The sequence below is a fragment of the Lonchura striata genome, chromosome 1 (genome assembly GCF_046129695.1).
Source record: "Lonchura striata isolate bLonStr1 chromosome 1, bLonStr1.mat, whole genome shotgun sequence".
In the NCBI taxonomy this organism is placed as follows: domain Eukaryota; kingdom Metazoa; phylum Chordata; class Aves; order Passeriformes; family Estrildidae; genus Lonchura; species Lonchura striata.
In genome coordinates, this window is record NC_134603.1 from 155159795 (window position 1) to 155184866 (window position 25072).

At 48.4% G+C, this 25072-nt stretch overlaps 1 protein-coding gene across 1 annotated transcript in view; it reads left to right on the top strand.

Moving 5' to 3' along the window:
- The window catches only part of WNT9A (Wnt family member 9A), a 62360-nt gene extending 37981 nt beyond the window's left edge, over positions 1-24379 (top strand). Inside the window, exons 2-4 of the mRNA XM_021540054.3 lie at positions 1691-1950; positions 7523-7785; positions 17645-24379. Of these exons, the coding sequence (XP_021395729.1) occupies positions 1691-1950; positions 7523-7785; positions 17645-18118 (997 nt within the window). The 3' untranslated portion in view covers positions 18119-24379. The remainder of the gene's footprint in view (positions 1-1690; positions 1951-7522; positions 7786-17644) is intronic.
- The last annotated feature ends 693 nt before the right edge of the window (positions 24380-25072 follow it).

The window sequence follows — 25072 nt, forward strand, 5'->3', positions numbered from 1 at the left end:
TCCTGGGGACGATGCCAGCCTGGTCCTTCTCCAGCAGCTCGTCACTTGACACCGGGAACAGTCCGCTGGCATCTTTTGTTGCCCACTGTGGAGTCAAGGACCTTGTGCTGGGAGGAGGGAGGGGATGAGGCAAATGGACAGGAATTTCTTTGGGTTATGGGGTTTTTTTTAGGTTTTGAGCTTGTTCTGTCTTGTAAAAGCTTTTGGCAGCATCTCCTGGAAGGTGTATCCTGCTCTCCGAGCTCGGGCTGTGGCTCGCTGGGTTTTGTGTCAGGATCTCCTCTGCTGAGGGCAGGGTGGCTTTCTGTGCCTCCTCCGGGTGTCTCTTGGGCTTTGATGGGACAGATCATCCTCTGTCCCTTCCCAGGCTGGGTTCTGGCTCTGCTTGATGTGCTAAAATTATTTTTTTGTTGCTGCCCAGGACAATGGCAGTGGTGCTCGTGTATTTCTGCCAGTTCCCCAAGTTCACACAGTGAAGCACCTGAATTGATTTCTTTTGACTTTCAGTTTTAAACACAGTCCTGTGGTGGAGGTGGCCAAGGCTTTATGTCCAAACAAGCTCTGTGAGAGCTGGTAGGGAGCATAAATCCAAATAGTTCCTCTTACATTTTCCTGCTGCCACCTTGCACACACACTGTGAGGAGCCTCTCTGTAAAATCAAGTCCACAGGGATGCTCAGCCAGGAGATCCCGATCCCCCACTCACCCAGTTTCTATCACAGGCTGTATTTCATAGAATCCCAGAATGGTTTGAGTTGGAAGGACCTTAAGGACCATCTAGATCCAAGCCCCTGCCCTGGGTGGCGATGCCACTCACTAGATCAGTTTGCTCAGTGTCCAGCCTGGCCCTGGACACTTCCCAGGGATGGTGCAACCACAGCCTCTCTAAGCAGCCTGTGCCAAGGCCTCACCACCCTCGCAGGGGAGAATTTCTGAGCTGGGGGTGCTCAGCCTGGAGAAAAGGAGACTCAGGGCTGACCTCAGCGCTCCCCACAGCTCCTGAAAAGTGGCTGTGCTCAGCTGGGGCTGGGCTCTTTCTCCAGGAGCTGACAGAACCAGAGCACACAGCCTCGAGCTGCACCAAGGGAAACGGTCTGGAAAAAAGCTCCAGGGATCCTGTAGCAGATGGCTCTTGGAGTGAGCAGGCACACAGGAATTGATCCTACAGCCAAGATTTCTGCAGAGCAACTGATTTTCACCCTCTTCCCACCTTTCTCCCTCAGGTGCTTGGCTTTGAGGTACTTCAAATTACACTTTCCCACAGATCAGCCTTCCCAAACTTGCTGATAGCAAAAGTGTGTATCTCCAACAAAAGCCACCTAAACACACACAAAACAAAGACCCAGGGACCAGCAGATGGTAGGAAATAGGACTCGTGGTGTTTCACAGTGCCTCAACTCTTCCACAGCTGATGGAAAGGGAAATTCAGGTTGGATATCAGGAAAAAGTTTTTCACAGAAAGGTGATAAAGTTCTGGAATGGCTGCCCGGGGAGGTGGTGGAGTCCCCATCCCTGGGTGTGTTTAACAAAGCCTGGATGTGGCACTGGGTGCCAGGGCTGAGTTGAGGTGTTGGGGCTGGGTTGGACTCGATGATCTTGAAGGTCTCTTCCCACGTGGTCATTCTGGGAGTTCTTGCAGTAACTTTTTGTTTCTCCTGCCCTCACCCTGGTGTCTCTCTGTTTCTCGGCAGGCTGACGGGGAACGAACCCCTGACCATCCTCCCTCTGACCTCGGAAATGGAGGAGGCGGCCGTCAAGGCCCACTACAAGGTGTGTGACCGCCTGAAGCTGGAGAAGAAGCAGCGCCGGATGTGCCGGCGCGACCCCGGCGTGGCCGAGACCCTGATGGAGGCCATCAGCATGAGCGCCCTGGAGTGCCAGTACCAGTTCCGCTTCGAGCGCTGGAACTGCACCCTCGAGGGCCGCTACCGCGCCAGCCTCCTCAAGAGAGGTGAGATGGGGGTCCTCGAGGGAGGTGGGTCTGGGGGACCTCAAGAGAGGTGAGATGGGGGTCCTCGAGGGAGGTGTGTAGGGAAAGCTGGGCTCCAGGACGGCTTGGATGGATGGAGATGAGAGATCTCTGAAGGCTGCTCTTAGGATATCAGGTTTATTAGGGATGGTGGAAGGTCTTGCTTGGAGCTGCCAGGCGCAGCACATGGCAAGGCCTGAGGGGATGGGGGGGGGAGAGACAAGGGGTAGAGAGGATGCTCCAGGAGAGGGTGGAAGATCCAAGAGAGCGGGGATCCCAAGAGAGGGGAGTTCCAAGAGAAGGGAAGATCTAAGAGAGGGGAAGTTCCAAGAGAGAGAAAGATCTAAGAGAGGGGAAGTTCCAAGAGAAGGGAAGATCCAAGAGAGGGGAAGATCCAAGAGAGCGTCTGGCCTCTTGGAGACCCCTTATCAGGGGGCTTCAAGGTGGGCTGGAACAAGACTTGGGCCAATGGGGTCACAGACACCTGATGCTTCAGGGGAGGGTTACAGGTGTGGGATGAACTGTACATTTTGGGGGTTGAGATGGAACCGTCCATTTGACTTTTGGACCTATCTGTAGGTAAGGGTGTTGTCCAGCCAGTAAGGGGGGGGATTGTTTTCATCCTGCTGTACTACTGTAAATCTTTTGCCAGGCAATCATATTTATCCATCCTTTCCAATAGAGGTGGGTCTGGAGGGCTTCAAAGGAGGTGGGTCTGGGGGGCTCCTCAAGGGAGGTGGGTCTGGGGATGCCTCAAGAGAGGTGGGTCTGGGGGGCTTCAAGGAAGGTGAGTCTGGGGGGCCTCAAGAGAGGTGAGTCTGGGGGGCTTCAAGGGAGGTAGGTCTGGGAGGGCCTCTCAAGGAACATGAGTCTGGGGGTCTCAGGGTGCTCCTCAAGAGAGGTGGGTCTGGGGGACCTCAAGAGAAGTGGGGAGATTCTCAAGGGAGGTGAGTGTGGGGGGCTCCTCAAGAGAGGTGGGTCCTGGGGGTCTCAGGGGTCTCCTCAAGAGAGGTGAATCTGGGGGGGTCCTTGAGGGAGGTGGGTCTGGGGGGGTCTCCTCAAGAGAAGTGAGTGTGGGGGGCTCCTCAAGAGAAGTGAGTCTGTGGGGCCTCAAGAGATGTGGGTCTGGGGGGGTGTCAAGGGAGGTGGGTCTGGGGGGCTCAAGAGAGGTGAGTCTGGGAGTGCTCATCAGGAGAGGTGAGTTTGGGGGCCTTGGGGTCCTCCTCAAGAGAGGTGAGTCTGGGGACCTCAAGAGAGGTGAGTCTGGGGGGTCTCGGGGTCTCCTCAAGACAGGTGAGTCTGTGGGGGGGGTCTCAGGGGTCTCTGCACTCATCTCCTGCCACGCTGATCAATCCGGGCCACCCTTTGCTGGTGTGCTTCCCACAGGGCCCACCAAGAGCTCTGTGGAAGGCTGGAGCTCATCCCTGGAAGTGCAGGGCAGGCAAAGAATGTGCTAATGGGGGTGATTTATGGGCTTGCCCTGCCTGCTTCCCACTGCTGGCCCTGGCTGCTCTCCTTGGAGGCTGGAGGTGTTTGTGCAGGTCTCTGCACAGCCAGAAGCTGCATTTTCTCCCCATTTCTGCTGGAAATTGAGCTGCTGCTGGAGGAGAGGCTTGGGAAGCTCTCAAAGCTGTCCCCTCTTTCTTTATTATTTTATTTATTTATTTCTCCTGTTTATGGCTCCTATTTATTATATATTTCTGTGAGAAAACAAGTTGAGAAAATGCCCGTTTTAAGGAAATAAAGCAAACCAGACTGTTCTGTGCTGTCCTCTTAGAGGGGGCAAGGGGAACCTTGTCATAATACAGGGCAAGACCTGCAAATGGCTGTGTGCTGTTACTGCCATGGCTGTGGGCAGTGGGCAATTCCCACACCTCTCCCCAGCAGCTCAGGTGGAGATGGCCAGAAGTTAGGAGTTTTGGAGGAGAAGGGGATATTTTCAGTTCTTTTCTTTGTGCCACCACATATAGTCCAGTTTCTTCCACCCTCCCAGTAAAATCCAATCCTTATTTCCAGGCTGCAGCACCATTTTGCAGACAACATGCCAGGGTCTCCAGGGCTTTAGTGACTTCCAGAAAGTCCCACACTCAGCAATGGGCCTGGACCTGGGAAAGCCAGGGTGTGAAGTCTTTAAAGATAAGAGCAGAGGTTTGCAGGGCTAATTAGCGAGGAGAAGTAATTCAGAAGCACCAGGGCTTAACTAATGCACTGTCACTGACTGGTGGAAACAAGGAAAGTCCTGATGAAACCCAAGAGGTCCGGCCGGAGCTGCAAGACATTTAAAAATATCCCCGCATGCCGGAGGAGTCCCTGGATTAGTGGTGCCTTGGGGAAGCCAAGCACTTTCTCATGCTGACACCTGGAGGCCACAGCTCGTTCCTTCAGACGTGCCTGTCCCCTGGGCAGCCCCGAGTTAAAACCCCACGGGGAACCCCCCATGGCAGCCCTTGTCAGGGACCTGTGTGATGAATGAGCGCTCTGAGGGCTGCAGGGCTCTGCTGCTGTCTCATTCTGCCCTGCTTTATATCCCTGCAGCATCTCCGCCCTGCCCCGCTGCTGTAAATTTTTCAGGTAGTGTTCCCCAGCTCTGTAAATCTTCCTCCTCCTCCTCCTCCTCCTCCTCCTCCTCCTCCTCCTGTCCAGGAGCTGCTGGTTCCTGGTTCAGCATTGCAGCAAGTGGTACCCCAGGGGCAAAGGCTTGCATGTATCACCCACTAGGACACAGCTTGTTTCTTCTCCTCCAGGACTTTGCACGGAGAAAGGAAAAAGTGGAGAAAACCCCACTTTTTTTTGCTTAAAAGTTTCTCCCTCTATGGGGGAGAAAATTTTTTACAGTTTGGTCACCAGACCAGCCCTAGCTGCTGGTTTGCAACTTGGGCTGATGCAGCCCCGTTTCTTAAAATAACAGGGGATTGTTTAAGGGACTCGTTATCCTCTTTGGATACTCGTGCACAATTTTGGAAATGGCTGAAACTGGATAGCCAGGCCCGGCAGACTGTCAATGCACTGGGGCTTAGAATGCCTGCATTGATTTAAAGCTCATTATCTTGTTACAAAATATCTTGGTGCAATCAAATAGTGCGTGGTGGAGATGGCTTTAAAATCTGGCCAGAGCCAAATGTCACATGGAGCTAGTTGGGAGCTGCCTGTGGGTGAGATGATCCCCGTGCTGATGGGCACAGGGAATTTGGGAAGCTTTCAGGGGTGGAGGACGGGAGGAGTGGAGACAAAGCTGATGGAAAGGGAGAAGCTGGCAGATGAGCTGTTCCTCCTGGCTTTCTGTCAGGTCTGGAATGCGCTGTGGTCGCACGGCGCTGACTTTCTGCTGGGATTCCACAACCGCTCCGAATTCAGCGCTTTGAATCAGGAGGGCTTCGAGCAGGGTGGAGATCTGGGCTGCCTAATTAATCAATTAAGGCTGTGAGTTAAGTGTGCAAGGCCTGCTTGGGTAGGGCTTGGAGCGACCTGGGATAGTGGAAGGTGTCCCTGCCCAGGACAGGATGGATCTCAGGGTCCCTTCCAACCCAAACCATGCCATGAGTGCAGGCTCAGACCTCCAGGGCAGGGTTTGCACACCCCATCCCATTGAGGATTCTCTGTTTGGCACTGGTGCCTCTTCCTTCTGTGTAGCTGTGGCAGGAATTCTCCAGTCCATGAGCCCAGAGGCTTGGGAACATCTGTCTTTGGTAGTGGCATCCCTCTGACAGGCATGTGGGCAGTCTGACCTGGGATCAAACCTAGAAAAACACAGGATTTTCATGAAAATCATGGTTTACAAAGGATGAGAGATGCTTAGAAGGCATTTTCTACCCAGAGGAGTCATCTGGATACCCATGAGTTTTTGTTGTGTGAATTAAGGATTCCCTTACCACCACTTCTGATGAAGTGTTTGCAGTGCTGAAGGTGTTTTTGGGCTGTCAGAGGACATGGTCTGACTTCAGGGAGAAAACAAAATCTGTTATTTTAACTCTCACCACTCTTTGTGGTGCCCTCAGTGAGTGTAGAGGTGAACCTTTTTTATTTTAGTGTTGTTTCTAGTGAGGAAAAGGTTCCTGTTCTCCTTTGCCAGGTGGGCAGTAGAATGATTGGATAATTCCTACCACAATCTGGGAGGAAGTAGAACCTCAGAACCCTTGGGAGGACCAAGCCTCAGTCTCCTGGGCTGGATTTTCATCAGTCTTCCTGCTCCTGGGAGTGTTTTGGGAAGGCAGACTGGGAACGACCGCATGAGTTTGCTTGGACTGTCATGAACCTCGCAAGGAACAGTTCCAAAAATGACCTGGCAGTGTCTCTGCATGTCCTTGGTTGACACACCAGCTCACAGATATATCCACTACTGTCACCATCCACTTGTGTTATTTTTGAGTGGGGGATTTCTTGAGTCCCATCCAAAGCTGTTCTGGAATTGCATCTCAAATATGCAGTCGTTTACGGCTTCCATAGCTGGAGAATGGGCAGCTATAAATACTGCCATGTTTGCTTTTTATTTCTGGCTTTTATAATTTGGATTGAAACTGTGGGTCCCTCTGGGTGTCCTTTGCCTGTCGGGGGTGGGGATGCTGTCACATCCCTGCAGGTGAGTGTGGAGGTGTAAAGAAAGGCTGTACATGGGAGGTTTGAGGTGTTAACTGCTTTTTTTTGGGGTGAGGTGCTGTTGGGTGACACATCTCCTGCTTCCCAGCGCTCAGGTGTCTTCTGTCAAGAATTCTGACAGTCTGGAGTAGGACCCAGTGATTTGATTCAGGAGGAGAGGGAAGAATGAGGAGGATTGGGAGTCTGTGCTGGGTTCCTGCAGTTTGGTGTCCCCTTGGTAGCACCAGTGTCCTGTCCAACACTTCATGGAGCCAAACAATGCTTTGGCTTTGAGGGGACATTAAAGCTCATCCAGTTCTATCCCGTGCCATGGGGAGGGACACATTCCACTATCCTAGGTTGCTCCAAGCCCTGTCCAGCCTGGTCTTGGACACTTCCAGGGATGGGGCAACTCTTGCTCAACTCTTTCCATTTTCAGGCAGAGGCTGTGAGTGACGCAGAGTGACAGCCACCGAGCTGGCCAGATTCCTTTTGCATTCCTGGATCTTAGCTTGTGCCGCCTCTGTCCCTCATTCCTTGCCCTCCCCTGTGCCCTCTTCACCATCAGTGATGCAGGGAGAGCTTGCCATGCTTTGAGGGTGTCAGGAGCATGGACCAGGCTTTTCCCAGTGGTGCCCAGCAGTGCCACGGGAGGAGCAGGTAGGAACTGCTGCCCAGGAAATTCTACCTGAACTCGAGGAAGAACTTCTTTCCTGGTCAGTGACTGAGCACGGGTGTGGAGTCTCCCTCACTGGGGATATTCCAGAGCAGTCTGGATGTAATCCTGAGCCCTGTGCTCTCGGATGGCCCTGCTGGAGCAGGGAGGTGGCACCAGTTGCCCCATTGTGGTCCCTCCCAACCTTACCTCTCTATCACTCCGTGACACAACTCGCGCTCTTCTCCCAGTAGGTTTTACCTCCATTTCCCATGTTTTTTCCTTTCTTTAAGCTGCAATTAGAGCCTCTCCCTCCCGTCCCTGCAGGTTTTAAGGAGACAGCCTTCCTGTACGCCATCTCCTCGGCGGGGCTGACCCACGCCATGGCCAAGGCATGCAGCGCGGGGCGCATGGAGCGCTGCACCTGCGACGAGGCCCCCGACCTGGAGAACAGGGAGGCCTGGCAGTGGGGAGGCTGTGGGGACAACCTCAAGTACAGCAACAAGTTCGTCAAGGAGTTCCTGGGGAGGAAGCCCAACAAGGACCTGCGAGCCAGGGTGGACTTCCACAACAACCTGGTGGGCATGAAGGTGCGTTGAAGGCGCCGCAGGGTGGGGGTGGTCATGCTGCTGTGGGGGTTTTGGCGGGGAATAACGCTGGTTTTGGGTGTGGAATTGGACTGTTGGATGTGAAATGGATGGAGTGATGCTTCTTCTGGAGGGGAGAAGCCTGAGTTGTGGGATTCACTGTGCAAAAGCACTGGAGAGAGACCAGAGGGAAATAAATGGGACTGGCCAGGTGTAGGAAATACAAGGTGGAGACAAAGATTACTGGTTTCCCACAGGGAGGAGAGGGTTTCACACCACAAAGGGATGGAAAGGCCTACATGAGGCAGGACACGGAGGAAGGGTTTTATGCTGCCACAACACCTCCTTGAGGGACGCTTCTCTTGCAGCAGTTCAGTAGAACATGGACAGTGTAGCAGCATCTCCTTGGCCAGGTGTGTTTAACACTGTCTGGAACCAGGGTGGAGAGATTAATTTCTGGCTGACCTCAGACCTTACACTCCCTTTAGTTTTGTCTTCTGGCAGAAACCTTCTGTGTCACCTGGAGCAGGAGATGGTGCTTGGTTGTAGAGTCCCGTTTTCCTTTTCCCATCTTTATCCTCTCTTCCTGCTCTTTACACCTCCTCTGAGGCTGCCTAGGGGCCTCCCTGCTGGAGTGCCAGAATTCAGGAAGCATTTGGACAATGCTCTGGGGCACATGGTGTGATTTTTTTGGTTTGTCCCATGCAGGGCCAGGATTTGGACTCGATGATCCCTGTGGGTCCCTTCCAGCTCAGCATTTTCTGTGTCAGATGTAAAGGACAAAGTGTCTGCAAGTGCTGGGTCATCCCAGCAAGGGGAAAAGGAAGAGGCTTTCCACCTTCTCCCATAATGTGCTTGGCTGTACCTAGCCTAGAGTTGCTCCAACACGAAAATCCCTCAGATTGGCCAGCACAGGTGCTTAGGATCAGTGTTTCATTGCACCAACCTCCAAGGGGGACATACTGCAAGGCCAGAAATAGCCCTCGAGCCTTGTTATTGTCTGTGTGATTGGATGCAGGCTTGGGGCTGGGATGGGGGACCTGGGTCTCCAGTTTCCCAGGCAAATGCAGCCCAGCCAGTTGTGCATTCTAGGAATGGCCACCCCAGCTCAGTTGTTGCTGTGTCTATGTATAAAATGTCATTCCTCGTGACGGAATTGGGGCATCGGGGAATGCCACCAGCCAGGGCTGGCCAGCAAAGTGTCTCCCCCTCTCCCCACTACCAGATGCTCCTAGACAGCGCTGAGATCAGGATTAGAAATATCCTGGATTTAGCTGGTGTCTGGTTTTGGCTGACAGCTTTCCTGCTCTGGATTAAAGGGCTCAGTGTCTCTGAACTCCAGTGGCAGCTCTCTGACGTGTGAAACAGGCTTTGCAGGATGATGGAACTTATCTCAACCCTTGTGTTGGTTGCTCTGTCCCATCTTTTGGAGCTGACTGTGTAGCAGATGGGATGGCAGTGGAGAAGGTGGCCCATGGAACTGTGATTCCATGCTGGATGTTTCTGTGAGATGTCCTGGCTCTCCTATCATTCCAGAGTCACACAATACAGTCTCATCAAAACCTCCAAGGATGTGACTTTATCTGCCACTGGCAAGTCCTTGTAGCTCCAGGAATGTCCACCAACAGTGACAGGGCTAAAAAACCTCCCAGATGGGTTTGGCCTAATTCCTAGTGTTCCCAGTCCCAGGAGCTGCAGTCAGGATGTCCATATGGCTGAGGCCAGTCTTGCATTTAGGATTTGTGTCCTTAATTATCATTCTGTGCTCTACACTGCATAACTGTGAGCTAAACGAACTCCAAGGATGAGCTGGAGAGGTTGAACCTTCCCTTCTGTGTCCTGATCCTTGCGAGCTGGCTCCCATGGGAAGATGCAGGACTCTCCAGCATCCTCTGCCTCCACTTCCCTTGGCACAGCCGGCCTCTGGCCACTGGCAGTGGTTTCACAGTGTGGTATCTGCAGCTAAACAGCTGAGTAACAGTTGTGACGGTTGTCCAGACGCCCAGAGCCCTCCTGGCAATCCAAGTCACAGACCTCTGCTGCAGGTCAGTGATCCAGTGTTCCTATTTTCGTCCACCCACAACGTGTCTGTCGAGTTGGGATGGCTGTCTGACAGCTCTCCTTTGCAGCAGCAGTTGAAACGATTTCTGTGTTTGTGCTGCTGGATGTAATAATTCATTGTGCCGTGGCGTGGTTGAAAGCCAAGCCAAGCAGCCCACCAGGCTCACAGCACCACCGTGGAGCCAGGCAGGGAGGGAGGGAATGCTGAGGAGGAAGCTTTCAGGAGGGTGGTGGTAGAAGATCAGGAGGACACACATCTGTATGGTTGGGATATGTGTCCCTAAACCCCTGGCAGAATTCAATGTCACTAAGATGATGATCAGAGATGAGGACCCAGGCTGGCTTTGCGACTACAGAGTCAAAACTTGCAGTGCTTGCTTCAGATTCCAGAATACTGGAACCAGTTTGACCCTCTTGATGTGGTGTTGGGTTGTTTTTAGCACTGCTTGCTCTCAGGTGTGGATTAATATCAGGTTTGATCTCTGTTCTTCCTCCTGTTCCCACTGCAAGTGCAGGGATGAGAGGATGGAGGCTGAGAGCATTCCTTGCTGAGTTTATGGATATTTTCCTTGAGGAAGGTAGTGAGTTAAAGATGATTCTCAGCATGTTTTCTGTGTCTTCAAGGAAGCTGCTCACCAGCCAGCTCCTGTCATAAAGACTTCATCAAGACTTTGCCACTATCGAGTAGGGTTTGCTCACCCAGGGACTGCAGCAGTCTGAAACCACTTTGGACTAACCTAGCATGGTTATTGGAACAATAACTCATCTGGATTTGATTTGGGGTGGATCAAAGGCAGTATAGGAGTGCAGACAGCCTTGATTTGTGCCATTTTGGAGCTGGAGTTCTTGCAGTGTGTGGATGTGTGTGTTCGCTGAGGGAGTGGAGAAGTCTCTAGGAATGATACAGCACAAGCTTGGTGGTCTCTCACTGATTCTTTACGTGTCATTTTTCCCATCTAATTACTCCCAACCATGGCAAAACATACAAATAGTCCCTTGAGACCCAGCAAAAAAAGGACCTGTGCTGGACTGAGTAATTTGGCAAGCAACCCTCTCCCCTCCTGGTCACCACACCAGTTTCTCCATGGTGTCACCCCAGCAAACAATCCCTGTATTTCTGCGAGGGTGACATGATCCTATCCCGCCTAGTTTTAGTGTCTCTTGGTAGACGTTCTCATTTAATTATGATTTTACTTCTCCTTTTTACAACCTTGATGGGCTGCCTGCAATTTTGCTGCCACCAGTGAAATAATCACTGAACATGTTGTGCCCGTGGTGGCTCACCAAGTTATATGATATGACCTCAGTGGTTAATGAAAGGGTGAGCTTGTCTAGTGTGAGGATGAGGTAATTAGACCAGGACTTCTCCAGCCTTCTCTTTATTGAAAAGCAGGAGCTCTGAATAGACCACTTATTAAAAAAGCAATTTCCCTTCCTTTGCCAGATCTACTCTCCCTCATTCAGCCATTCTTTCCGAGGGGTCTTGGGTGGAGAGGGTGGTTTGGGGGGAGATGTGTGTGTGGAGGGGATGGGGGAGAAGTCAACTGTATTAAAGCTCCGTTGCCAGCCCTGAAGTTTCTGAGTCATATTAAATGAAGCCCAGGCAGCCTTGCTAAAGCCCTCATCTTCTCTCTGTCCTCCCCCCTTTTCCCCCTTGTACACACAAGTGCAGCCCTCTTTTGTAACCCATTAATGAAAAGGCGGAATATTAGAGCACTCAATTAGTTCCACTGGGCTTGAGTAAGTGATGTTTTAATTAAATTTGCCCAGTTTCTCAGCCAAGTATCATTAAACATGACTTTCCAGCTCCCTCTCTGGAGCGTTGCTAAGTTTCTTAATCCCAGGAGTGCTGACCTCTTCCAGAGGTATGTCTGGTCAAGCATGTCTTACAAATCCAAGGGGCACAATTAAAAGGGGCTGCTGTTACCCTAGGAAAAAAAATTATCATGTTCTCATTGCCTTTTTCCTTCATCCTTCCAGAAGGAGGGACACAAACCTTTGCCTGAAGTCCATGTATAACCACAGTTGTCTTGAGAGCCAAGTGTTTAATATAAAATTATGGGGCAGTAGAGATGGAGAAGAAGAAAAGATCTCTCTTCGAGCAGTTTCCTGCTTTGAAACTTTAGTGAGGCTTCATTCATCTTTTTTCACACAAGTTGCTTTGGTCCGTGCAGAGCAAGTGTTTCTGAAGGATCACAGAATCCTGGAATGGCTTGGGTTGGAAGGGACCTTAAAGGTCACCTTGTCCCAGCCCCCTGTCATGGTCCTTGTCACCCTTGTAGGCTTCAAGTCCAGACCCATCCTGAGACAGCTACACCTGAAACCATCTGGGATGCTCTGGAGAGGATAGTGGGAGGTGCCTGGACTTTCCCTTGCTGTTGACTTGCTTATTTTGGAATTCCATCTGAGGAATGGCTTTTCCCCCCAGGCAGTGCTGGCAGGGATCTCTCTGGAGGGCTGGAGATGCACTCTCCATATCAGGGAGATGTTTGCCCAGCTATCATCTGTCTGAGGAACTTCATGAGCTATCACATAACACGTTATCAGAGCATGCCACCCTCTTCATTTCTGGAGCTCTGTTGGGCAGAGGGGGGAAATTGAGACCCAGAAAGATTAAGTGACTCACTAAAGGTCACACACAGGCGGAGGGAGGCACAACTCTCCTGTTGCAGAGACAGTGTTTACAAGCACTGACCATCCAGTCTCACACAGTTCCTGCTCGTTAACACAGTCCCAGTCCAACTCCAGGCTTTGCTGCACCCTCGTGATGTATAATTATTGCTGTTTTGGAGCTTAATCCACTTGGTGCACGCAAAAAAAAACCCCAAAACCATCCTTTTTGGCAGTTTTTTAGAGATGTGTTTGCAGTGAGAAATGGGGCATCACATGTTTACCAAGGTTCAACTCAAACCCAGCAAATAACAGCCTGAGAAGAGCTCTTAATGTGCAGATCAGTTTTCAGGGCCACCACTGGTATTAATTGCTGCAGGTTATGACAGGTAGGAATGCCCAGGCGTGCTCTCTGGATTTTCCTCTCCTTTCAGGCTGAGAATGGCTCAGCCAAAGCCTTTCTTAGGCCTGGAAATCAATACTCTGGAAAAAAATTGCTTGCTGTGTCCCATAAGTGATTGCAGTTGGTTGTTTATGTGGAGCTTTTTTAGCATGGGAAGCATGCTAGGAATACTGAGCATGGGGAAAATACTTCTGAAGTTCTCAGTTTTAAGTAGGGTTATGTTGTTCTGTGCTTAAATGTTTGTGTTTTAATACCTATGTCACTAAAATATGAATGTTCCTATTTTTTAAAGAGGGGAGGGGAAAACTGTTCTGAAAAAGCAGGTTGAGAACAGGCTGAAAAGAAGGGTTTTTAACAAGGTGGAAGAAAAAAGAAAGGACAACTTCTAACAATCTGTGAAACTTCTATAGTTCAGCCAGTGGCATTGGCCAGTGTGAAGGGACAAGTCTGGTCCACCAGTTGTGTGTGGGGACCGTGGCTGCTGTCCAAACAAACATTAATACTTGAGCTGAGAGAATGACTAAGCCTATTTAAATTGAAGAGGGCTCCGTAGACGGGGCACGGAGGGGATCGGATTTGTGGGGAAGCATCCCAAAGCCCTTCCCAAAGCCAGGCAAGGCTTTTCCCTGGATGAGCTGCCTGCCAGGAGGGTTTGCTGCCTCCTCTGCCCCAAACCATAGCGAATGGTTTGAAGCCTTGGAGCCGCAGCCCAGCCATGACGACAGCGGAGCAATAAGTGAGGAATTCCCACGGCCGGGTGTCCGCCCTGGGCTGCTGCTGCCCAGACAAGAGTTGTCTGAAAAAAAAAAAAAAAAAACACCGCCAGAGCCCCGTGACCCAGCTGGGAATGAATGGGAATCCTGTCCTCGGCGTTTCAGCTAAAACACTGAGAAATTGTGTGTTGCAGCATGTCTGAGACTGATCATGACGGGGGCACTTAGTCTGAGCTTCGTGGCGCACCATTGTTGGGAGGAAGGATTACATGTTGCATAGCAATGCTCTGCTGTGATCCCTTTTCCCCATGTAAAGCCACTTGGGAAGGCAGTCCAGCAGTGCTATCTGGTTTCCTCCGAGCAGGAAAGCCCCAGGAAAAATGGTTCTGTCTTGCTTTGTGTTTTCCTCATTTTGCGTTTGTCAGTATTGCGTGTTCTCACGGCAAGGTCAGTGGGAATTTGTGTTCCTAACTCAAGCTAAATAGCGCAAAAATCTTTCTTTTCCTCCCAAACCATTCTGTCTGAGACTGCCAGGCCAGGTGGTTGTTCAGAGGAGAGTGGGAGGACAGAATTCCCACGTGTGATGCCATCCCTGGCCCACCACTTGTCTTTGTTTGGCTTTGTTTTCATGGCAGGACCTCTCTACAGCACACAACACAAAAAGAAAGCTCCTTGTTGCTGTTACTCCTGAGTTACTACAACACTGCTGCTGTGTGGTAGCTGTGGAGTTGGGGCCATGGGGAGCAGGAAATATTTTGTGCCTTGGATGGAAGCTGAGCCATTCTGCTTCACACCTGTGACAAAGGTGCAGGTGGCCACATCCTTGGTGTGGATGAAGTGATTATTCCGTGGTGTGTTCAGAGCAGGTTCAGGTCTGTATAGGATGGAAGCACATCAGGCTCTGAACTGTGATGAGCCTTGAAAAGAAAGCAGGAGCTACTACAGCTCTTGAAATATGATTTTATGTGGTAAAACCTTATTCTTCCTCATCTAACCAAGAGATTTTTGAGAATAAAAACGATGTTTTCCTATCCTGGAAGCCCCTCCAGGTTTGAAAGCATGATCCAGACATTTGTCCCAGGATCCAGCCAGCAAAGCTTTCTCCAAGCAACCTGCTGACTTGGATCAGTCTTGCTCTGCTTCCTGAAGAAATGAGGTGGATTTAAGTGTCTCTGACAGGAGCTTGCAACAAGAGGAGGAAAGGTCATTGTGGAAGCTGGGGAGCGGGACGGGAACCAGAAGGGCTTTGCCAAGACTCATTTTGGCTCGTGGGTGGTTGGGGCCCGGAGGCAGCAGTTCCCCATCACGCAGCGCCTCGAGGAGCTGCAGCGTGACTGACAGCAGCAGGGGAGGCTGCCTGGACAAGGAATTTTTCTAGGATTTGCACTCTTGCTGCCTCGTAACATTCTTGAGCCCTTCCCGGTCCTTCCAGGAGAAGGTTTATGGGGCGGTTGGGATGCACCATGCTTGCACGGCAGCCATAGGAAAATCCACACGCTGGATTTCATGAACTGGTGCATTCATGGGGATAGGGACAATGGAAACCCTTTATGCTTTCGTCCACCAGAGCTGTCCCAGCCACTGCTTAACAAGGAGCTAGAAGCATGTCAAGAAAATCCAGACTGGGGTTCATGTGGAACTTTGTTTGAGCCCAGATGAGGAGAATAGAATTAATCTGCCTACATGCACTTATTAGTACCCCTTGAGAGACCCTTATGCTGCTGCAGGGACAGCTGGTGTGAGGAGAATGTGTTAAAGCACCTCAGTTAGTGCTTGGTGGAGATATTTAGACACCTGAGTTTGGCTCACAGGATCCCCTGAAGGGAGGTGCCTCTGTGTGGGCTGGGTCCCCAGGCTCCTGTTGGTGATGGAGATGTGCTCAGCTGTCAGTGGGAGCCTGGAGAGCTGTTCAGTGGAGCAGGTGTTTGCCTCACTGCAGGGTCCTCTCCTGCTTTGGCTGCCCTGACTGCGATGAGAGTTCTGAGGTGTTTCTCCAGTTGAGGTGTTTAAACTCAAGTGTTTGCCTCGGTGAGGTCAACCCTGGCTGGCTGATGTGATTCAAGTGCCTAAACCTACATGCTTACACCTGACTGAAGGTCTTGTGCCATCAGCCAGCTGCCAATCCATCAGGATCAGGTTTTCCAACACGTGTTGGGCTGTATCCACCAGCCTTGGCTGTAGTGCTCCTGCAACGTCAGCACTCCCACAGAGCCCGGTGAGGTGGCTCCTGACAAGAACAGCCCCAACTCCATGTTCCCTTCCTGAGTTTCATGACCCTGTCTTGTTCAATCAGTTCCAAGTCCAGGAGCACGACTACAAGCTGAGCCAGTTCCCGTTGGTTTCTTGCTTTCCCAACTCCTGTGCAATGGGGGTTGTCTCCTTTTCCAGGTGGAGCAGATGCAAATGCGCTGGGGGAGGAGGAAAGGTTGAGGAAAGCCTGAACTGATGAATGACTGCAGTGTGCAGCCCTTTCCCAAGTATCCCAGCAATTTCTGCCCGGTTTGCTGATGGTGTGGGCGTGAAATCAGGTGGAGGAGCTTTGTTTCACACGAACTCAGCTCTCACTTCTGGACAAGCAGTGAAACAGAACTTTACACGAGGGAGGGGACGGGTGAGGGTTGGGGGTTTCCCCCCCCCTCCTCTCGGTGTTGAAATGTGTTCTGCACGCTCTTGTCTGACATTGTGGGATTTCTTGTGGACTTGGCGAGACACTTTGGCACACAAAGCGTGACAGCCCTTACCCAAGCCATCCCAGCTGAGCGCTATAACCAGCAACACATCTCCCCCTGTAACCCGTCACCGCTTCGAATGCTACTGTGTATTATTGAATTGCACTTGCAAAGGTCTTTGGCTGTCACAGGAATGAAGTGTGACCATTGGACAGGCTCTGCTGAAGGCTGCATTATGCATATTGTCTTTCTAAAAATGTTTCTGGAATATCACAATCGGGCCAGGCCCCAATTCCGAGTCCATGACCTATTGCACGGTTGCACATGGGGCTCAGCAGGATTTGTGCAGCCAAATAATTAAGAACCGGATGGTCAGGAAATGGACTGCAGCCAGTCCTCTGCTGTCAGGAGGCCACAACGTAGCCAGATGCCATCATGGGCACAGGGGGGAGGTTGTTTTCTTCTTTTTTAGGTACCGTAGATGCTCAAAGGAAGGGCACTTTCAACAGTACTTTGGTACCTTGTCAGGATCCAGCTCTGTCAAACTCTGTTCTCACCTGCTGTTTTAAGAGGTCGTACCTTACCCATTTAAAGTCAATAAAACCTAAGTTTGGGGAAGGGAGAGGGTGGGAGAATTAGAAATACAAATTTGTGTTTATAATCTGTGGACAAAATGTGGGGTATCCATGGCTGTCCAAATAACATCTCTGCTCATGTGTTGCCCATGGAGGTATCCCAGGTGTAAAGCTCTCTCTGGAGGAGGGGAGCTGGAACATTCCAGTGCTGTTTCTGAGTAAATGGATGTGGTTTTGTGCCGTGAAACTTCTTTATTGCAGTTGATATGAAAAGGATGGGATCTTTTGTTTAGCAGCAGTCAGTTGATGATGCTAAACCAAGATTACTTCTGCTTGTAATTCTGCATGGGTTTGGGGTCCTGTGGTATGGAGAAGATTCCTATTGTCCACACTCCTCTTCTGGAGCATGTGCCACCCCACCTCTTTCCACTGAACCAACTTCTTCCACTTTTATATCTTACCTACTTATTATTGACAAAGATAAATAGGTGTTAAAAGAGGTATTAATCTCTTAGTTGTATCACAGTTTCAGATCTCTATCTACACCATGAGTGGCAGCACTGGACAATCTTTGTGCACCTTTCCAGTATCTTTAATTAGCCAATTAATCAAAGTTTTTGCAGGTGAATGTCATACTCTGGGAACTAAGAGCCTTTCGAAGTAAATATTTCCTACAGGATATGTTTTCTGTCTGCTTCCAACAGATATTTTTTTGTATTGTCACCAGCTTTGTGTCTCTGAAGCATCTTCTAGAAAATGTCGTGTTTTACTCGCTGTTTTGATTTCCTCCGCCATGACTGATTCTCTCTGGGGCCGTGTGTGTGTCTGCAGGTCATCAAAGCCGGCGTGGAGACCACCTGCAAATGCCACGGCGTGTCCGGATCCTGCACCGTCCGAACGTGCTGGAGGCAGCTCTCCCCCTTCCACGAGATCGGGAAGCAGCTGAAGCAGAAGTACGAGACCTCGCTCAAGGTGGGCAGCACCACCAACGAGGCCACGGGGGAAGGTGACATTTCCCCCCCTAAAAAATCCATCCCCGGCCACAGCGATCAAATCCCACGGACTACGGATCTCGTCTACATTGACGACTCCCCGAGCTTCTGCCTGATGAGTCGGTATTCCCCCGGGACCTCGGGACGGAAGTGTTACAAGGACAAGAACTGCGACAGCATCTGCTGTGGCCGGGGCCACAACACGCAGAGCCGGGTGGTGACGCGCCCGTGCCAGTGCCAGGTGCGTTGGTGCTGCTACGTGGAGTGCAAGCAGTGCACCCAGAGGGAGGAGGTTTACACCTGCAAGGATTGACACAACCTGCGGCTTCTGCTGCACGGCCACCCCTGGGGATGGGCCAGCTTGGAGAACTGCCTATGGAGACAAACAGGGTTTGATTGACCTTCTGGCATCTGGAAGCTATATTGAGACATAAGCACTTTGTAGGGTACAGGTGACCCAGCTGTGTTGCTGTTTTGTTTTGGGGTTTTTTGTTTTGGTTTTTTGTTTTGTTTTGTTTATCCTGTAGACTGAATTTTCATGAGGTCCAACCATGTGGAAATAAGTGCCTGTCACACTGGGGTTAGACACCAGTTGACCTTCACCTTCGTCGTCTACGCTGTTTGACAGATCATTTCTCCTTGGAACATTGTTTCAGCCATCCTCCATGAACTCCTGGGCTAAGAGATTCCCTTTGGCATGAACATCCTGTACTTCTTTATTCCTGGAGCTCACCCAGCTGCTTGGAGAGCTGAGCAGATACAAAAGATCTCTCCGCTTTGAGTGCGGTGGTGCCGGAAGCGGACATTTATTTCTCCTAAAACTGGAGAGGGATTTGTAGGGAATGATGGGTTCTTCCAGTGGAGTTTCTGCACATGGAGCAAACCAGGCTCTGACAAAGAGACCCACTGGGAGCATCAGCTCTTTAACGACAGCTCCGTGTCCGTGTGCACTGTCACCACGTGCAGCTCAGAAACGTTGGGTCCACCACGCTGCAGACAAAAACAGATCCAAGAAAGAGGTTGGGAAAACAGCAGAACACCAGATGTACCTGTCCCCTTCAGTCCAATCCCACATTCTTTATTTAAAACAATTTTCCCAAATGCAGGTTCTTTAGCACTATCGCTGTCTTAAATTTAATATTTTTTTCTTTTTAAACCACTAGATACTTTTGTTTCGTTTTTCACTTCGCGCTTGATTTATTTTTCTCTCCTCTTCCCACCTCTTGCTGATGGAGGTCAACCTGTGGTAACTGCTTCAGAAATCCCAACTGGAACTTATTGAGTCTTATGCCAGCTGAGTTTGGACGTGTTTCTCTTGAGTAGGACAAGAGAAATCCGAGTGCCTCTTGGGACCCGGGGTGTCTTGCCTTGTGGAGCAGCCGTTTTGGCCTGGATCAGACCTCTGGAGGAGTTGACTTTCCTTTCCTAGGTCATCATTCCATTTACTCTAAACCATGGCAGTGGTACATGACACAAGCTGTATGTAAACCCTATGACCTTAAGATGATTTTTTTTTTTTTAAACCACTAGATCAAGAACTGTACTTTAAAAACACACCTGATAAATCCTAACAAACCCATGGATTTGGAATAACCAATTGACACAGAGACAACCTGAGAGAAGCCAGAAATTTGACTACAGGGGTTGATGACTCCAACGCTGTGAAACACATGACAACCTCCAGCATTTCTTTTTCACTTGGAAGAGGAGATTTACAATCCAGGACATGGCATGCCAATAGTCTTCATATAAAAGTGGATTTGAGGCAGCCAGTGAATGCCTGAACGAAGCTTTCTGAGGAAAAAATGGGGAGCAGAGGGTGTTTTGATTTTTGGTAGCAGTTTTTGATAGTAGCAATTTCCACCAAGATTCTATAAGCCATTGATCTGGTGTTCAAAAGAGGAGATTCTCAAGCTTAGTAAATATTAGTAAAAAAAAAATGAGAGCAATTTCCCAAGATGAACCATTATTTTCCAAAGTCTTTTTTTCCTTATTTAATTCCCCCCCCCCACCCCCCAATTGTAGCCACTAATATTTAAGCTGTTCATATGCATCTGCTGGGAAGAGAAAATATAGGTTTGGGGCTTTCTTAGAAACAAATATCTGCAGTCCAGCTTGGCTCGTTGGCATCAAATCTTGAGGAGGGGGCAGGGGGAGGGACGGGGTGTTACTGTTTAATAGCAGCATGCTTCTGCAAAGTGAAGCAAAATGTCTCTTTTTTTGGTGTTTCCTTATTCGTTGTACAATTCTGGAGGTTGGAACAACGCTGGAGGAGTGAAGGTGGAATCCACATGTGGAATTCCCTCCTTCCATCCCAGCAAAGCACCGGGAAGGTCTCACAGCTTTTGGGAAAATCACCCCCAAGCAGTTTATCTAATGGTTTAAAAAATAAATCGCCTAGAAACCTATTATTCAGTGTGTATATATAGGTATATATACACACCTTGACACATAAATATATATATATATAAATATTGAACATTTATTTATTGTAAAGCCCTTCAGAAGGACCTTCTTATGGTTTCAATGTGGTATTATGTTCAATTCTCTTTCTCCCTCTGTCTCTCTCTCTCTCACACATATGTGCAAACTCACTGTTACATTTTTGTGTGTTCTAGAATAGCTCTTCCCCTTCAAAGTAAATCCAGATCCAAACCTGCTCAAAACAGGACTTTTGGGGTCTGAATTACTATTTCTGGCTCCATTCTTTCTTTTTTTTTTTTTTTTTTAATCTGTTCTTAATTAAAGGATGGGCCGCAATTTATGCGCATTATTATTATTATTAATTATTATTATTATTATTATTATTGTTATATTTAAACCATGGGCCTCATTTTCCTCCTTTTCACTGGTGTCTCTGTCTCCGTTGACCTCGCTGGAGTAACTCCACATTGCACTGGTGTGAGAGGAGAATGAGTCCCTAGAAGCAGAAGAGAGGGGAGTGTTGGCATAGATATCCTGGCCAAAAAAATGCCAGGATGAGATAGGATGGGATAGGGAAGCTTGGCGTGTTCAGCTGTGTGGGGGAGAGAGATATGGGTGGGAAATTAGGCAAGCTTGTCTAAAAGAAAGCAGCAAAGAGTGAATGAACTACTGAGTGAAAGAGCTCTTCTGTGTATTATAACTCACGCACTGAAGCCTGGATGCTTTCTGTAAGTATTTAAAACAAAAAAGACAAAAAAGAAAAAAAAAAAGACATAAAAAAAAGAATTACATAAAAAATGAATAACAAAAAAAAAAAAAAGAACACCACAAATTGTATTTATGTTCATGTGGATATAGTACTTGCCTGTTATATATTGTAAATAGCAAGGTTTATTCTCCTGTGGTTAAAAAAAATTATAAATAACTAAATAGTAGCGAGGCACATGTGTTAAATGTATAGGCAGTGTATAAAGTATACTAACACTCTGAAATCAGGAGAACTTGTCTTCTTGGCCTTTTGACCTAGGGTGGTAAAACAAATGTGGGTTATTTTTCTTCTTCCCCCTGCACCATGCTGTGGGTGTTTTTTGGGTGGGGGGTCTTTAGTTCCAGCATTTTCCAATGTTTGCCTTATCATTGAGGAAGGAATGGGGCAAAAGCCTCCTTTGGAGAAATCCAGTGGAGTTTAAGGAGGAGCTGGGAGAGAATATGCCAAACATCTCAAAGTGCTAGGCCTGGGTTTTCTGATGGTGAGAGATGTGTTGGAGTTGAATTAACTCACAGACTACGAGTGTTACTCCATCCACAGGTCTGGAAAACCCGAAATAAGAGACTGGGAACTCCTGTATAAAACACTGGGGAGTATCCTGTAAAACTTTTTGTCCCAGCTGGATTAAACTGGATTTTTCCAGAGAGGCTGATTCTGCCACCACACCATTGGATCTCCAGTGCAATTCAATGAAATTGCTCGGTTTTGTAAAACTACTTCAACGATGGATTTGGGTCCCTGAACTTTTTCATAGTGTCATTTCATATATATATATGTATATATATATATATTAAAAAAAAAGTGCAAAGCAACTTTCCCCCTTTTTGTTATCCCCAGAGAAACAGGATTTTGCTCAATGTAACTGGAGAAGGACAGATGGGTGGAGGGGAGATCTGTGGTTCCTGACCCTCTTTCACCCCCTGTCCCCCCAAAAGTGTCAAAGTGTTGGTTCTCCTAAGCTGATCCAGCCCGATCAGTTTTGGGGTGGGGGGGTGCAACCATTATTTATATAACTTTTTTATTAATTTTTTTTAAAAAGAGAAGTTAGCTGATGGAAGAATATTTTTATTGAATAGTGCATTTTAGTTATGTCAGAAATATAAAAAAATATATAATATTTTTGTAAACAAGGCAAACTGAAAATGTTTGCTGTTTTATATTAGAATTTTCTATTAAAAGAAATAAAAACCCACAGAAATAATTGTTGCACCCGTCATCTGTTTTTTAACAACCTTCTATTCTGTGTGACTGACTCATTTATGCCGGATGTGGAGAAATGCAAAACAAGTCCTAAACATTATGTTCTCCTTATCTTCCAGTTATCAAAAACTCCAGTTGGTGAAGCAAGCATTATTTAATCAAAGGGGATTTTTAGTTATTATCATTATTAATGCTAAAAATAAGTTATGAAAAATTAGTAGCTTGTAATGGAAAGATTAAAAAAAAATCTGCCCTAAAATGTCAAGTTTACCTCTTTTTAGTTGATCCTGGTTTTGAGATGGGTCTGGATTGAGGAAATCCCAAATCTATTTGCAATAACCAGGGGTTTACCATTGAGCTCAGTTGGCTTGGGAAGAACGGCTCTTAAAAAGGTGGTTGGGGAAAATAAAATCATAATCTGAGTACGTTGGAAGGTTAAATGAAGAGGACCAAATTCCAGGCTTGATCCAACACAAGCAACTTTGATCTCTTTGAATAGGGCAGTATAAAACTGGGGAGCTGGGGATTTGGTCTGCTGCGATTCAGGAAGTTTGTCCATCACCTTGGGAAGCAGGGAATGATTTATAGACCCTCTATTTTCTAAAGAACTTCTGGGATTGCTGGTTTGGAGACCTGAGCAGGGGCTAAAATGATTTCTGAGGAGATTTTGTTGTCGGGCAGCTCGTTGACATCTGCCTTCCTTCAGGCCAGGTCTGGAATTCTTTTGTCCGTCGTTTTTCAGCTGCCCTGTTTTAGGGAATATACAGTCGGGTGTTTTGGCTGGGGTAGGGTTGGATGAGACCCCAGATGAAGGGACAGATTTCTCAAGGGTACTTTCATGGAGTAGATGCTGCTTAAGGTGATTTTCTGGTGGATTATGGTGCCTGTGAAAAATTCCTCAGTTGATGCTGCAGTAAAATCCGGTCTGTTCTGTACCCTGTGGAACAGGTGCAGTAAAGCTCCTCATTCCCAGTTTATCCAGCTCTGCGGGCACATCTGTTGGGTTGAGTCTGGCTTCCATGGCCAGCTCTTCCTGGATTTCAGTTTTTAGGGTGCTAATTAGGTGATGACTTTTAGAAAGTGACGTTTTCCCACAAGAAATACAAGATGTGGCCTTTCTGGACCGCATCGCTCAGTATGGCACAGGCTCAGGTCCAGAGGAACCATAGGAATCATGGAATGTTTGGGGTTGGAAGGGATCTTTAAGATCCATTTCATTCCAACCTCCTGGTTGAATCTGCTCAACCCCCTGAAACCTGGTCATGGGTATTACCACTGAGTAGCTTTTAGATCTATTTTTCACCAGCTAACATTGGATTTGACCAAATTATTCACAAGCAGAATATTTCTGAATAGAGCAAATAAAAGAAAAAAGGGAATCTTGAGGCTTTGTGGGTGGGGAGGAAAATAAAATGGATTTGGCAGCACATTTTTACTCTGGCTTCCTGTAACTACAATTCCTCAGGTGCAGGGAGGGAGTGGGGAGTGAGACAGAAATTATGCAGACACGTCAAATTCACCTGTCAGGGGAAACATCGGAATTTTGCCTTTTTCTCAGTTGTTGCTGAGTGTTTTCAGCAATGGGGAAAAACCCTTCTTAGCACTGGGCAAGATGACCCAAAAGGACAGGAGATGACTTCCCTCAGGAGTGTTGGGAAAGGTGTTTGGCCCATGTGGAGGTGCCAGTTTTCACTGCTGACAGTAGAAGGGGATAAAGACGTCCAGATTAGTGGAGGTGCGATTGAATTCAGGAAAATCAGGAGATGTGTGGATAATCCTTCCAGCTCCCCTTGAGCATGGATCCATCTGAAACACCAATCACCAAACCAGCCCAGGAATTTCCCTTGGACCACCCCACCTTTAACAATTTGAAGCAGGAATGTAAAGTCTAGGATTTGTTTTGCACACCTGGGATGGCATTTCCTTTCAAAGGGAGGTGGGAATACTAACATGAAGGATTAGTATTTTTTTCTTGTTTTTCTTTTTGTTTTGTTTTGTTTATTTTTCCAGTGTCTTATGGGAGCCTAAGTTATTTTTCTCTACCTCATATGTACAGCTTGTAGGTATAAATCTGATTCTGAGTGACTGTTGAGAATGTATTTAAGTTATTTAACATCTTTGTATAACAAAAAAAGAAAAAAAGCAAGAACAAATGAAACAATAAATGTATTTTAAATTATATATGAAGTGTGCTCCTCTTTCTTCACATCTGTTGGAAAAGTCTTGGTACAGTGGTTGTGGGAGATCCTTCCTTCAGCCTTATTCAGGAACATAAGCCTGACCTTGGGGCTATTTAAGCCCCAAGAGTGGTACCCTGAGCTGGAGAAATGCCTCTCCATCCACTGTAAAGGACATCATTAAACAAGCTCCGGAGGCTGAGGGACTCCATCAGATTCCCATGGGATTCCATGGTCCTCATACTTTGCTGGAGATACTTTGGCAGAGTGTCACTGTCAGGATGTGATTCCAAAATAGCCTGGAGCTCCAAAATATTCTGGAGCTCAGAATAGGTTGGATGTGCCCAAATTTAGTCTGGGGGAACGACAATGATTAAAAAACCCGTTGTTATCCCAGGCGTTGACTTTCTTGACCCATTGACATCATTGTGTCCTTGCTTGGCACATTGACTTGCTTGATCAAATGTCCTTTTCCTCACAATGGACCTCTGGAGCTGTTCAGTGCCTCGCTGCAGCTGAGCTTTAAAGAACCAGAGTTGGGAGGGACCCACAAGCATTATCCAGTCCAGCAATCCCACCCTGTGCATCCCTGAGAGCCTTGTCCAAGCCCTCCTGGAGCTCTGGCAACCTTGGGAATGTGCCGATTCCCTGGGGAGCCTGGGCAGTGCCCATCATCCTCCGGGGGAAGAAAAGTTCC